This window comes from Ranitomeya variabilis, chromosome 4 (assembly GCF_051348905.1).
Source record: "Ranitomeya variabilis isolate aRanVar5 chromosome 4, aRanVar5.hap1, whole genome shotgun sequence".
Lineage (NCBI taxonomy): Eukaryota > Metazoa > Chordata > Amphibia > Anura > Dendrobatidae > Ranitomeya > Ranitomeya variabilis.
Window position 1 is genome coordinate 535,300,946 of NC_135235.1, and position 16,638 is coordinate 535,317,583.

The 16,638-nt window shown below is 40.0% G+C and overlaps 1 protein-coding gene across 1 annotated transcript; it reads right to left on the reverse strand.

Moving 5' to 3' along the window:
• Positions 1 to 1,503: 1,503 nt before the first annotated feature.
• Positions 1,504 to 7,017, reverse strand: LOC143765601 (keratin, type I cytoskeletal 12-like). The gene is made up of 8 exons (XM_077252440.1): positions 6,525 to 7,017; positions 4,345 to 4,427; positions 3,702 to 3,858; positions 3,454 to 3,612; positions 3,231 to 3,356; positions 2,895 to 3,112; positions 2,572 to 2,627; positions 1,504 to 2,050 (listed from the first exon to the last, which is right to left on the reverse strand). The coding sequence occupies exons 1-8, from the start codon at positions 6,912 to 6,914 to the stop codon at positions 1,953 to 1,955; spliced, it is 1,287 nt and encodes a 428-aa protein (XP_077108555.1). The 5' UTR covers positions 6,915 to 7,017; the 3' UTR covers positions 1,504 to 1,952.
• Positions 7,018 to 16,638: the final 9,621 nt, after the last annotated feature.

Here is a 16,638-nt window from a genome sequence, read left to right on the forward strand (position 1 = left end):
ACAGGGTCTCAGGGACAAAAACAATTTACAATTATTCCTGAAATTTCTAAATTTAAATCGGTCTCCGGAAAACGGTTCAGGAATCGGTATCTTAGGTTTTGACATAGGATTTCTGATAACATAATCTTGTATGCCCTGCACACGAGCAGCAAGCTGGTCCACACTTGTAATCAAGGTCTGGACATTCATGTCTGCAGCAAACACAAGCCACTCAGAGGTAAAGGGGAAAAGAAAAAAAAAATGAGAGAGAGAAAAAAAAACTCAGAACTTTCTTTCTTATAATCCCGCTTCTGCAATGCATTTAACATTTAATACAGGCCTGGCAAACTGTTATGACCCCAATGGCGAGGGTCTCAGAGGAACAAGTAAGTCTGCGAAGTACAAAAATCCAGCTCATAGGGCAGTGGTAACTGGGTTGACCATATATCTACTCCTAACGCCAACACTAGAAGTAGCCGGGGAACATGCCTACGTTGGTCGCTAGATGTCTCGCGCCAGCCGGAGGACTAACTACCCCTAGAAGAGGAAAACAAAGACCTCTCTTGCCTCCAGAGAATAGACCCCAAAAGTAGGATACAAGCCCCCCACAAATAATAACGGTGAGGTAAGAGGAAATGACAAACACAGAGATGAACTAGGTTTAGCAAAGAGAGGCCCACTTACTAATAGCAGAATGTAGTAAGATAACTTATATGGTCAACAAAAACCCTAACAAAAATCCACACTGGAGATTCAAGAACCCCCGAACCATCTAACGGCCCGGGGGGAGAACTCCAGCCTCCCTAGAGCTTCCAGCAAGGTTAGGATACAGATTATGTACAAGCTGGACAAAAAAATGCAAACAAAAACAAATAGCAAAAAGCAAGAAAGCAGACTTAGCTTAATTTAGCAGGAACCAGGATCAGTAGGCAAGAGCACAACAGATTAGCTCTGATTACAACGTTGCCAGGCATTGAACTGAAGGTCCAGGGAGCTTATATAGCAACACCCCTGACCTAACGACCCAGGTGAGCATACAAGGGATGGCAGAAATTCCCAGAGTCAAATCACTAATAACCACTAGAGGGAGCCAAAAAGATAAATTCACAACAATGAATGAATGACTTCTACCTGCAAAGAAATTCTGATTTCATCACCTTCCTTGAACAAACTTTAATGAAAACAGTGATTAACTTTTATACTTCTTCCCAAGTTACACTCCTCAATATTCCGGGACACATTTGTTATAATTCCACTTCATTTAATTGTAGAAACAATGTAGAAGGTGTCTGTGCTTATGTATACAGGCACTATATCTATCAAGGGAACCAGAGTATCTCAAGTCAGAAGGTTACATCTTGGCACAATGACTCCATTGATTTGGGATTGGGACCCCCTTCGGTGTCCAGAAGTGAGAGATACATAAAGATTGGCTCTCTGGACTGTAGGATCCCTGACATCCTATTAAATAGTGTAAGGCTTTATTTTATCTGGCCCGGTGCTATAAGAAGATTGACACATAAGTTTATATAATGCTTTATTGAGTCAAATGATCACAGACACATCATCTTCATCATTTCACTATTTCTTACATCCACAGATATCTTTCCACATACTTCATGTTTTCATTGCCGTTCAATACCTGATTCTAGACATAGTCATTGGACGAGAATGGCTCCAATAAAAATACATCATATTTAGAGTACTACTAAGTAATTAGGCAGTGTAGAAGTTGCCCTGGCACCACCTACATCCCCTACATATGGAGTCACCATTACTATAGCTGGACCTTGATGATTGGTGGGCCGTGATACAGATTTTTTATACATTATGACCCAGCTGCTTCAAGTAATCACTTTGACAAAACCAATGTTATAGTACATCACACTTGCAAATAACAGAACTGTAATATATCAGACATTTTTGTATATTTTAGAAGGTTGTGTCTGTGTTATCATTCAACGCTGTCATTACTACATCTTTTCTTCAATTTCCTTCACTTGAGTGGACATCACTTTCCCATCAATAACCTCTTCAACTATTGTCCTCACCTTCCTTGTTTTGGTAGGATCTAAAATATGTGATACAAGCAATTATTAGTGCACAATACATGGAATATATGTTATACTTTATAGAAACTAAAACAGACTAAAGGAAATTCTTATAATAATTACAATAACATTTCTTCTCTATGTTACTTTATGATGGCAACATCTAAGCCAATATTTAGTGGCACAGGTGCAAGTCTTTAATACATTTTGTGTTACTCACTGTCATTTGGCCTTGATATATTTAGAACCATCACAATGCAGCCAAATATTGAAGGCTGATCATTTAGTTATTGTGATGGGTGATAAGGTAATTATTTTACCTTTCACAACCTTTTTTTTGACCCTTGAGACAATTCCTGGATGGGGTAATGGATATCTATGAAGACATTTCCTTTAGAGAGTCCTTCCAGGTTCCTACCACCCAATTACAAAAAGGATGGAACAACCAGGTCAGGAACCTCTCTCTCCAGGAGGAACATAGAAGCTATATTGTATGTCTTTATCTTGAAGAATAATTTTTTCTGACAAAAATGACACTGACCTTTTTTGGAGTCCACGGATGATGCTTGTGACTTGGTCTGCTGTACCTGTATGGACCTGTGAATATAAAAATTGCATGTTTGCTCATCCAGTACAGTGATGCCTATACGAAAAGTGCCATTCCTGATTTGGAACAGAATTTGTGATAGCATTTGAATTCACTTGTAACCTACTTAACCCTTGAGAAGACCAATTTTTTGTCTAGTTTTTGGGTGGTCATTTCAAAGATGCATTACAGTATTTTCACATTTTCATCTATTCTGCTGTTGTCTCTTTCAACATTTATCACATAGTATTTGTCTGTGGGTAATGCATCGTTCTTACCCTAATTCTCCTTCCAGCAGTCTTCTGTAGGTCTCAATCTCCATCTCTAGCCTGGTCTTGATGTCCAAAAGACGCAGATACTCTCCTTTCTGTCTTTCCATATCACCTCTGACCTGTTGCATCTGTTCTTCAATGTGGCTGATCTGGACCTGAAGTTGGCTAAGCTGCATACAGTAGCGACCTTCTGTCTCTGCTAAGGTTCCTTCAAGAGAGTTTTTCTAGGAGAAATGAGATTTAGGAACAGAAATAATTAAATACAAAATACGGTATATATTTTTTTGAATAATGCATTACAAAACAATCACGATTGTTATGAGTACATCAATATTAGCTTACCATTGAAATTTGAGCCTGAAGTTCAATTTCAAGACTTTGTAGTGTGCGCTTAAGGTCTGAAATCTCTGACCGGCTTGTCTGAACCTCTTGAACTCCAGTGGAGATTTCTTTTTTCAATTCACTGCTCTGTAATAACAAATCATACACAGGTTTTTTGTAAAGAAATCCAATGATGATAGCATGATAGAATTGAAATGAAAAAAATCTACAAAATAAGGTCTACCTTCTTAAGGAACCAGTCCTCGGCTTCTTTGCGGTTCCTCTCAGCAAGAACTTCATACTCTGATCTCATGTCATTCAGGATTTTGGTGAGATCTACACCTGGAGCAGCATCCATCTCAACATTCACTTGACCAGTGCTACCCTTAAGGGAATTCATCTCCTATGTAGATAAACACAATTGAACTGACACCTGTCACTGCAAGTTGCATAGATAAAATATTTGTTAGATGTACGTAACTAATTTTTTACCTCTTGGTGGTTCTTCTTGAGGAATGCAAGCTCTTCAGATAGAGACTCAAGCTGAAGCTCAAGATCAGATCTTGAGAGGGTCAGTTCATCCAACACACGTCGAAGACCATTGATATCAGTTTCCACACTCTGGCGTAGGGCCAACTCGTTCTCATACCTGATGATAATGATATTCACATGTTGAATGTAAACTACACAATTATGAACTAAAAATCACAACTTTTTTTTTTCAAAAGTTCACCAAACAGCTATCAGGGGAGCTGCAAGTGGCGTAAGTGGAAAATACCAAAAAGAAAAGGAAGGTAGGTGGCACAGACCGCACCAAAAAATGGAGACCCCAAGGTGTGTGCCCTTTGTATCATTTGTTATGATCTAGGTCCAACTTAGACCTTCTCTTATTAGCCTGATATCTGTAACGCCTGGGAGTGCTCTAGAGAAGAAGCTAGATAAGCCAATAGGTGTGTATTAGGAATGTTTGGCTAGTTTTAGTGATTACTAAGACCTAAAAAAATAATTAAAAAAACCCTTTATATAAAATAATGGTTGGTCATCAATATATTACTCCCAATTATGCACTACTCTGAACTTCCACATTACATACTATCATAATAGATTTATAACATACTATAAAAATTATACTCACTTCATTCTGAAGTCATCAGCTGCCAACCTGGCATTGTCAATCTGGAGGACAATACGGGCATTGTCTGTACTTCCAATGATGATCTGTTAGACAAAAAAGATTTGTTATGTGGTTACTTGAATGTGTCTATTGGCCATTAAGTAGCTGAAATGTATTTGGCTAGCCTTCTTGATAGTAATTTCAGAAAGACATAAACTGATGTATGCCTTTAATGAATAGGTCTTGAGTTCTTTTTGTCTTATTTATTACCTTGTATAATGTAACTGAGATAATTATTATGTTTTATTCAGCACATTGTAAAAGATTTTCGGGATGTGACAGGTGGGATTAATGCCAAAAGTAAAGAAACTCAGGAGACCTTTGATTTAGCTAAACCCTAATTAAAAGGCAATATACAAAATGCACTATTTCATAATGGTTTACTGGAAGTAAACTACAGGTAAAACATGCATGTGATACTGTCATCCACACAAACTCGGAGACAACATGCATACTCGTGTTGTCTTTGGTCAAACCCAAATCACTCGTGCGAACCATCATGCTGCCCAGAAATTTGATAATTATCATTTTGTCTTAACATAGTTTAAAATAACTCCTAAAATCTAAAATAACGAGGGTCTAACTCCTGTTCATTTGGAGCAATAATAAAAAACAGCAATCATTCTCTTCTTTTTTTGTTGTTATGTATGGATTTTTGTCATAGGACTATCTCCACCACTCATCAGATGAAGTTGTCATGAGTTTTGCACAATGAAGACCTCATTCTTATCGTACAAGTCCAGTAACTTGTCATGTGTCTAATAAGCCCATTACGTCAGGACAAAGAAGATATCCACCTTTTCTGATACTCTCAGAAGGAGACATTTGCCACTGTGTTGGGAAAATTTTCTGGGCATTAAGAAGACATTCTAAAAGTGGAAGACATACATATATTTCGTATTATTTGTGAAAGGGAACAAGGAAAATTATAAAAATGTAGATATTGGAGCTGCCCAAGATGGGAAAAATTAAGAAGAATTAAGGGCGTTGTTATGGGTCTCTCAACTTTTTCCATCTAAGATCTTCTTAATTGCACTCATCCCGTCTCTTCTGATCATCTTCCATGTTTGTTATGTCTACAATTAGGATTCTTTTGCTTTACATAATCCACGAAAAGAAAAAAATAGAGTATAAGGAGTTGTTCTATTATTTTCTTCTTGTCTTAAGTCTATATTATAGATGGTTGTCCCGATTGTTGTCTTTTCCAAACATGTAGTCCCTTTGATTCTGCAGTACAAACATACATATTGTATACTTTCTATGGCATCTAGTTTTTTTATTATTCTTTAGTGTTAAGTCTAATGTGAACACCATGGAAAAACTCCCTAAGGAGAAGGCATCTCATTTATAAAGAGCCTTGGGGCATGAGCTCCATGTACACAGTAGTAATGTATTCATCATGAAGGTACTGTGTTCAATGCAGAACAGAACTATTTACTGCTTCCTTATTGATACATTGTTTGATTCTTTGTGATAGGTTTAACTGGTTATAAAAGGGTGTATTCCAACCATTTTATCTTATCACTCTTCAATCAAAAGGAATAGAAGGTCAAATCAGCTTGTGTCTTCATGAACTAGAACATATACTGATATCCCTAATGTGCAGGTTCAAGTACATGGGAGGTAACCGCTTACGAGATCAATTTCTACCCTGAAAAACACTATTGGGACCCAATTGGTTGTTCAAATTTTTTGAGACTTTTCTTAAATTGACTTTCTATTGACTGATGCATCTGATGATTTAGAAAGTCCTGCTGGGAAAGAGGCCATAAACATTAGACTTAGGTCTGCCAAACCAAAATATGTTGGCTTTACTGGCCAACCATCTAATGTTTGCCAAATATTCATTTGGGCTCTCAGGGGAAAAAAGGATCAGTACATTAAATCTCCTCATTCCTGATACTTTTTTTTTCAAGGAGTAACTTACTCTTCTCTCATTATTGATCATACAAGCAAGCCTGGCCAAGTTAAGCATGTATGTGTTGTAAGAGGGGTTCGAGGTTAGTCACTATATTATATTATTGAAAATATACAGTCAGTGTAAATTTTTAAATGTACATTTTAAAATGCACAAAGCATCTACAGTCATTATATCTAAATAGTAGCATATTTAAACACTATAATACATAGTAGTAACTTACCTTGTTTTTGAGATCTTCGATGATCTGGAAGTATTTGGTGTAATCTCGGGATTGGTTGTTGTTGGCAGAATTATGTTTCTCGTACCATTCCCTAATTTTCTTCTCCAGTTCAGAATTAGCCAATTCCAAAGCTCTCACTTTATCCAGATAGGAAGCCAGACGATCATTCAGGTTCTGCATGGTCTGCTTCTCGCCCCCAAGTAGAAGCCCATCACTTCCACCAAAGCCAGAGCTAGAAAAACTAATCTTGGCACTTTGAGATGACAATCCTCCACCAAAGCCAGCACCAGACAAGGATGAACTGCTGAATCCTCCATAGCTACTACCTCGACTACTGCCTTGGACTTTTTGGCTAGATGTTTTAAGCTGATAACCGCTAGAGTATGACATCTTGTAATGATGAGGAGCAACAATGATGTGGATGAAGAGACAGGAGGACTTAGTACCACAGCAGTATCACCTTGGTGTAGGAAGAATGCGAGAGGCTGAGTTCTCTCCTGTCATGTGTCACCTTTATACGGAGAGAGTGGGTGGGTCTCTGGGTGTTCTTTGTGCACATTCCTCCTTTCACATCTAAACATTTTTTTTTTACGGTCTACCTGCTGAGCGTGCTGTGCCCACCTGTTCAAAAACAACAGATGTAACCATCATCTCTCTCTGAAACATGCCCGGGGCATTTCTGGTGTATTACAATAGAACAGAGGTGGAGTGAGAACTAATTTTAATGAGAATATTTTTCCTGTTATGCTGTCTTACTAATTTCCTTTTGGTTTTTACTCCTTATGACTACTTCGTTTTCCTGAGGACAGAGGTCTCAAGTACACGTCACTCCAGCTGTTGCAGAACTACCTTTCTCTGCATATCTATACAGACGCTACTTACTGGTACATGCTGAGAATTGTAATTGTGCAACATCTAAGAGTCACAGGTATAAATCATTACCTTAGGCTTACACATGGAACATCATTCTCTACACCTTTTGTGTTGCAACCCATACTCAAATCAGATCTAGGTTGTTTCCAAATTGCGGCACTTGAGCTGTTGCTAAACTATAACTCCCAAAATATCCTCCAAGAAAAACTGGAGAGGAGACAAATCACAAATAGGGTCTTATCTGGGTAACAATATAGAAGTTTATGCACTTGTGATTGTGCTCATCTGGATGGGTTGTGTGCACACAACCACTTATAAGACTTAAGGCTCCTGCAGACCCACGAGGAGAAAAATGCATAGAGCTGGAGAAACAAATGGGTTACTCTGCACTGCCATGGAGAAAAATGAAAGATGCCAAGCCAATTTCACGTGGTTTTATTCATCAACGTGTTTCAAATTATATAACCACGATCTTGGTTTGTCCTGATGAAGAAGTTATACACTTTGAAGTGTGTTGAATAATAAAACCATCTGAAATTGGAATGGCATTCTTTGTTTTTTCTCCATGGCAGCGAAGAATAACCCATTTGTTTCTCCAGTTCTATTCCAAAGTATACTGACAGCTTAATTATACATGTTGGGAGTTGAAGATATGCAAAAGCTTGAGACCACTGCCTTGTAACATAACAATATCATATCATAATGTCACTTTCAGCAGCACCAGTCAGGAAATGCTGGGAACTGTAGTTTTGTGGTTGGGTTTTATCTATTCAAAGTTCTGGCCAGATGATATACATGAAACACAGATGGCAGATGAAATGTCTGGAAAATCTCTTGTACCTCTTAGTGTATGGTTTTATTAGATGTAGCAGAGCTAAGCTGCACACAATTCAATGTAATCTCAATTGTTTCGATATGCAGTTTTCTAAAAGACTATGACATCATCAAACTAATACATTCAACTATGCTCCACCTGTTTAATCACACTATGAGTTTTCAATCCAAGGCAAATGTCTAGACTCTGAGCTCAGAAGATATTTCAGTCTAAATTCAGCACCTCTTTAACCATAGGAAAAAGAGGGTACCAGGCTCTCCATGGTGTCAGACACAATGAACATGCAGAGGTTTGGACAGGAGAAACTGTGGCGGGAACACTCTGGGGGCATATGAGGATGAGATTGGCATCTAAGGATGGGACAAGGCAACTGATGCACAAGATATCCCTTGTTGTCTGGGGCTGTGAAAGGATGCTGATGGTAAAGGATAGTGAATTAGTGAAGCTATACATTCACTATTCTCAGGAACATCACTTGGGCATCGTGAAAAAATATCAACTTAAAAATTAACCTGTTATATTTTGTTAAACATCTAATCAACTCACCTCTATTGTGATGGCTGGAACTGATTTTCTTTGGTGAGTTGTGTGATGGTAGGTGATATGGATGATCTTACTACTACTTACAATTACCGTACTTTTCCAAGTTTGCCTTGGTCTGGAGCGCAGTCGACTCTTTGTGATTTTAAGTTTTTTAAAGAACTGTTCTCTGCAGTGAGTTATACCGAACACAGATGTATATTACACTACATGTCTCCTCAGATTTGGAAATCAATCATTGCTCACATAATGTTTATAGGACTTAAGCAGTAGACAGTCTACAGTGTACAACACATAGGATACACTGATGCTGCTGTATACATCACATAGATGTCACTGAGGTTGCTGTATATACATCACATAGGATACACTGATATTGATGTACACTCACTGGCCACTTTATTAGGTACACCTGTCCAACTTCTTGTTAACACTTAATTTCTAATCAGCCAATCACATGGCGGCAACTCAGTGCATTTAGGCATGTAGACATGGTCAAGACAATCTCCTGCAGTTCAAACCGAGCATCAGTATGGGGAAGAAAGGTGATTTGAGTGCCTTTGAACGTGGCATGGTTGTTGGTGCCAGAAGGGCTGGTCTGAGTATTTCAGAAACTGCTGATCTACTGGGATTTTCACGCACAACCATCTCTAGGGTTTACAGAGAATGGTCCGAAAAAGAAAAAAAATCCAGTGAGCGGCAGTTCTGTGGGCGGAAATGCCTTGTTGATGCCAGAGGTCAGAGGAGAATGGGCAGACTGGTTCGAGCTGATAGAAAGGCAACAGTGACTCAAATCGCCACCCGTTACAACCAAGGTAGGCCTAAGAGCATCTCTGAACGCACAGTGCGTCGAACTTTGAGGCAGATGGGCTACAGCAGCAGAAGACCACACCGGGTACCACTCCTTTCAGCTAAGAACAGGAAACTGAGGCTACAATTTGTACAAGCTCATCGAAATTGGACAGTAGAAGATTGGAAAAACGTTGCTTGGTCTGATGAGTCTCGATTTCTGCTGCGACATTCGGATGGTAGGGTCAGAATTTGGCGTAAACAACATGAAAGCATGGATCCATCCTGCCTTGTATGGAGCATCTTTGGGATGTGCAGCCGACAAATCTGCGGCAACTGTGTGATGCCATCATGTCAATATGGACCAAAATCTCTGAGGAATGCTTCCAGCACCTTGTTGAATCTATGCCACGAAGAATTGAGGCAGTTCTGAAGGCAAAAGGGGTCCAAAGCGTTACTAGCATGGTGTACCTAATAAAGTGGCCGGTGAGTGTATATACATAACATAGAACACACTGAGACTGATGTATACACATCCCATACGAGAGACTGAGACCCGTGTATACACATCAGATAGGATTCATTTAGTCTCTGCTGTATACATCTAATAGGTTACACTGAGACTGCTGTATACATTGCATAGGATACACATAGACTGTCTACATACATCACATAGGAGCCATTGAGGCTAATGTATTTACTTCACATAGGATATACTGACATGGCTGTATCTATATCGCATAGGATACACTGAAACTGATGAATATACATCAGGGCATACCGAGACTGCTGTATATATATACTACATAGCAGACGCTGGGACTGGTATATATTCATCACATATAAGACACTGGGGCTGATATATATGCATCACAAAGTAAATGTTGGGACTGATATACAATGCATAAGAGAAGCTAGGATTGTTATATATATATCACATAGGAGACACACAGATACTCCAGTCTCTCTGCTCCCTATGTGCTGTACATGCACCAGTCCCTTTCACATAGGAGACACTAGTGTTGATGTACATATATCACATATACAGGATACACAGACTGCTGTAATCATGGGAGACACTGTGACTGCTTCCTTTATCATCGAAATGGAAGCGCAGGGTGCTAACTTCACCCACAAAGAACGTCCTGAGAATGGCCATCATCAGGAGGACATAATCATTCATTTTGTGTTCACGATCAAGGGAGGAATTAAAGGGCAATCTGACAAAACAAGACCAGTAGCCCAAGCACTGCGGTCCTCGGGGGCCAGAAGAAATGACATCATGGGCTGTAAATGGCCTGTGGGCTGGAGATTTCCCACCCCTGCTCTAAGGCTCTCCGTAGACTGACACATTGTATGCTACTGCCACCGGCATGCTAGTCAAGCCATCTATGGCAGGGACTTTTGGTTGTGTCTTTTTTTTCAACTATTGGAGGGTATTAAAACTTTTTGGCAATGACGCATTTGAATGGTCATTTAATTGGTGCCCATATTTTGGCATTTTGATTAATAGTATCTGGAATAATTAGGCAGTGACTGTCTCTTAGGCATCAGCAGATTGTCATCATCTGTTTCAGGAGAGTAAAATTGCTCAAATCCAGAATTGTAATAATGATGTAACATAATACGGCACATTTGTAGAATAGCTAGGAAACCACGCTGCCATGAATACAGTGTTTGCCTGAAGTATCTGGTTACTCTGTGTGTTGTGGAGTATAATCACATGCAACCAGCCTGATTGTTCGACTGTAAGATAATCTACATCTCTCCCCAGGCTGTTTTTCTTCTATGGTCATTCTGTATAAATTGAAGGTTATGTCTCCAAAAATAAAAAAAGTGTTCCCGTTAATTTTTTTGCAATTGAATTTCAATGGAGATTGTGCAATTCGATTCCCAGGCCAGGTCCAGCAGACATGTCATAAAACTGTTGCTGCAAGTCTTGGGAACTGCATTTTACATGATGGTATTCCCAGACCCCTTTTGATTAGCCGGCCTAGTATAGCATCATCATTGCAGCGTTATGAACACCTGACATTGCACCAGGTCAGCAAATCAAAAGAAGAGTTCCAGAAAATTAGGAACCAGTTCGCAGGGCTCCTGTGTCCGGTGGCTACCATCCCGCTTATGTGTTTACTCAAATGCATGCTGTTCACAATTAGGTAGGAAGACTTGCATATGGACCAGGTGGAGATGGAGGAAGAAATTGCAGAGCCTATACAATATTTGGGGAGGGCACCACACCAAATCTATGGGGATACACCCACGGTCAGTACAAAAACATCATAAATAGTACAAAGAGAAAGCTACAGACCATGACGGGGATCACCGCGGAAAATACAAAAGATTTTTATTGAATACATAACAAATACCAATAATAACATTTAAAAAATCATAGACATGACATATAGAAAACCAGTAGCAAATAATAGAGCTATAGACTACCCCTCAAAAGGCCAAAGTATATAAATTCTATGTGGCTTCAAATTGGATACACTGTATTAACACTGGTATCAAGGAGAATACATATCCCACATAAAACACTATCTAATAGACATTTTCAATCCTGGCACTAAATGCCGATTTGTGCAATAGATGTATAGAGAACAATTGCATGCAAAATGATAATGACATTTGCTTAGTCTACTGATAAACACTATACATGCTTGGCAGACTAAATCTCCAGCCCCTGATGAAGCCACCTTGTGGTGGCGACATACGTCGAGCATTTCCACCGGCTCCCCCAGCTTTTGGACGCACTAACAGTGCTCCGTAGGGTCTGTAATTACCAGTACCAACAACACCAGTGCTCTATATCTTCTTATTTTCGGGTCTCTGGTTCATTGGTTTATCCAATTTATCCTATTTGAAATAGCCGTTTTTTGTAAATGGTGTGTTGTCTGGTATATATTACATCTACGGCGGACCTTGACTATCGGTATAGTGGCGTTACATTATGGCTTGCATGTATGTATAGTGTTTATCAGTAGACTAAGCAAATGTCATTATCATTTTGCATGCACTTGTTCTCTATACATCTATTGCACAAATGGGCATTTAGTACCATGATTGAAAATGTCTATTAGATAGTATATTATGTGGGATATGTATTCTCCTTGATGCCAGTGTTAATACAGTGTATCCAATTTGAAGCCACAGAGAATGTACAGTATATACTTTGGCCTTTTGAGGGGTAGCCTATAGCTCTATTATGTGTTACTCGGGTTTTCTATATGTCATGTCTATGACTTTTTAAATGTTTTTATTGGTATTTGTCTGTTGTGTATTCAATAAAAATCTTTTCTATTTTCCGCGGTGATCCCCGTCATGGTCTGTAGCTTTCTCTTTGTACTATTTAAGAAATTGCAGAGCTTGATGCTACACAGCCCAGCCTCATCGCACACTCTCAGCGTGGATTGAGTGATAATGAGTAGAGAGGAGTGAACTTGTTTGGAAAAGTTTTGCCATTCTCAAATTCAGCATGAACCTTACACATTCAGATTCGTACTCAGATTCCTGAGCATTTTCCTCAAAGTCGGCAAAGTTCGGTAAATTATCGAATTTCCATTAATGCTTTTGTTAGGACTTTGGCTAGGATAGTGGTGCTGTATGATGAGCGGGGGATGTGTTTGATGAGGGGAGGGGTCAGATGAGTGGTGGGCTGTTATTCTTTTTCTTTTCTTAACATAATATGTGGAGATTCACACCAGCCAATCAGGGCGCAAAACCACCCACAACGTCAAGACCCAAGGGCTTGTGTCATTGGCTGCTGAAGTCACATGTCTCTCTCCATGTAAAAAGTGGACAAGTGGCTTTGGCGCCAATTTTGTGAGCCCCCTAAAGCTGTTGTCTATGTGATTGGTTTTGCATCCGATTAAATTCAATGGGGTTTGGATAAGTTTGGCGAACTGTTTGGTGAACATCGGGAAGTTTGCTGAGAAGACCCGGATCAAACCTTAAAATGTTCGCTCATCTCTAATAATGAGGAAGAGGAGGAGGCTGAGGAGGACTAGGAACATGTGATGGTTGCCTGCAATACAGAGGGTACTACCCACACCAGCTTCATCCTATCTGTTCAGCGTGGATTGGCTGAAGAGGAGGAGTAGAGGGAGGAGGAGATAAAGAAACGTCCTCTTGTTGGGGACGGAGAAATCTTTCCTGTTGGGAGTGTGGTACACATGGGGACCTTTATGTTCTGCTGCCTCTCCCATGATCCTTCTAGACCCATGCTGAAAAGAGAACTTTCCATTTCTCCTTCCTGCAGCGGAAAGGGCTAGTAAAATTGTGCAATACCAGAAGGCCCAATTTGAACAATTAGTATAAAAGTTACCATCTGACAACACTGATGGCAGAGGTCATAGTTCCTTGGGCAACCTAGGAGAGATGAGTGAGACACACACTAGGTCCAACATAGGCTGGAGAGAACTATCAAATGTCTGGGATAGTTTCTTTGGACTCTCCCTGTGCCCAGACACTGATGCGTGGGGTAATCTGACAAGGAGGGCAAAGTTAGGGAAGATGGTGAAAGAGTAGCTACCCGACCTTACGAGCTCCCTCCATTATTTCTCTGTGCCATACAAATATTGGGTATTCAAGCTGGAGATGTGGAATTAACTGTCCCTCTACACCTTGGAGGTGCTGGCTTATGGTTTCTTCTTTTTCTTGTCCTCCCCCTCTAATCTAAAACTACCCCCACACTAAATGCATCTAACAGCTGTATTAATGCGGAAAAGTATAGAATAGATATAATACTGATAAGGACTTTTGGTTTTAGGTTGCAGCAGCAAGAACTGTATCCAAGGGGTAGCATTTCTCCTTGCGGAGAGTGACATGTTAAGCATGCCGAGATGAGGAGACTTAAAGCCACAATGCTCTTCTTGGAAATATGCAAATGCTGAATTGGTAGTGGGGGTGGATAGAGCATATAATGAATTGGGAGTGAGGGTGGGAGAGTAGATGATGAATTGGTAGTGGGGATGGAAAGAGCAAATGATGAAGTGGGGGGTGGGGAAGGCAATTCATGAAGTGGAGGTGGGGAGATCATTGAATGAATTGGGGCAGAGGAGTGCATGTAAATATAATGAATCGGTGGAGCAGGGGGTACAGAGTAGGGGGCATTGAGGATGACGAAGTGTGACTGGTAATGAAATAGGGTAGAGAGTATAGATGATAATCCATTTATATATTTATTGGTTTGCGGAAAGTGGCTATATACAGTAGTTAGTAGGGGCACAGTGGTGGATTATAATTTATATTTGGAATGGTGGGTTGCATAATAACTAAATATACAGTATATTAATGGTGGATGCGTGTCTGTATTCAACTGCAAAGTGTAGAAGTTGAGGAATGTACCCTGGAAGTGGTGCTCTAGATAACTGTGTGTTATTTTATGCACAGACGAGTCCCGGCTGGAAGAAGTGGATGAAGGAGAAAAGAGAAGATGAAAGACTTCAAATAGAGATATCACCGTTGAGTCAGTGTGTTATCTGTACATTGATACAGGAAAGATATATGTCTTTGTACCGTGTTAGCCAGCAGATAGAAAAATATTTAGAATTGAGAGTCCTCAGTGGTTGATACCTTTTAATGGCTAACTGATAGTAACAAATTGCAAGCTTTCGAGACTACTCAGGTCTCTTTAGGGTCTATGCCTGATGAAGAGACCTGAACAGTGTCAAAAGCTTGCAGTTTGTTACCATCTTATCTGTACATTGACACTATACACTATATATTGTGTGCAGATCTCCTGTGTAATGTCACTGGTGATCACTGTATTACCTGTACACAATACACTATATACAATATGCAGAGCTCCTTTGAATAATGTCACTGGTGATCCCTGTATTACATGTACACTGACACTATATACAGAGCTCCTGTGTATAATGTCACCGGTGATCCCTGTATTACCTGTACACTGACACTATATGCAGAGCTCATGTGTATAATGTCACCGGTGATCCCTGTATTACCTGTATGCTATACACTATATGCAGAGTTTCTGTGTATAATGGCACTGGTAATCACATTATATGTGCACTGAAGCTAAATACAGAGCTCCTGTGTATAATGTCACTTGTGATACCTGTACACTTACACTATACACTGTTTACTATGCACAGATATTCTGTGTATAATGTCACCGGTGATCACTGTATTACCTGTACACTGACACTATATACAGAGCTCCTGTGTATAATGTCACTGCTGATCACTGTAATACTTGTACACTTACACTACACTGTACTATGTACAGTGTATAGTGGCACGTATTGTAAAATTAGTATAGTGTTTTTTATTAATGATCAGCATTGTAGTATTCATTCACTATGTGGTGGTAATATGTTTTCCGGCCATGGCGGGTGTTGTGAACTCTGTTCTCGAGCTCCCTCCTGTGGTCAGGAATGGTATTTCTGTGAGTTCTATCCGTGGGTTCCCTCTGGTGGCTGAAAGTGGAGCTGCTGGTCTGGAGGTGGCTTCCTCAGCTGCATCGTTTAAGACTGGGCTGGTTCCTCTATTTAACTCTGCTCAGATCGTTACCTGATGCCAGTTGTCAATGTATCTGTACTGGTTCAGATCTAACTTGGATCTCCTGATGACCTGTCTACTTCAGCAGAAGCTAAGTCCCTGTTAAGCTCATTTGTTGTTCATTTGTGTGCTGAATATATTTCTGAGTACCTGCTAAGTTTTGTCCAGCTGGCTATCATGATATTGTCTCGCTAGCTGGAAGCTCTGGGTTGCAGAGTGACACCTACCGTGCCGTGAGTCGGCGCGGGGGGTTTCTTGCTCATTCTGCGTGGCTTTTTGTAGTTTTTTGTGCTGACCGCAAAGATCCCTTTATCTATCTTCTGTCTATTTAGTAAGTCGGGCCTCCTTTGCTGAAACCTGTCTCATTCCTGTGTTTGTGCCTTCCTCTTAACTGACAGTCAATATATGTGGGGGGGCTGCTCTTTTCCTTTGGGGAATTTCTCTGAGGCAAGGTGAGGCTATATTTCTCTTTAGGAGTAGTTACCTCTCAGGCTGTGAAAAGTCGTCTAGGCAGAGTCAGGTACGATCCACGGCTAATTCTAGTGTGTGTGA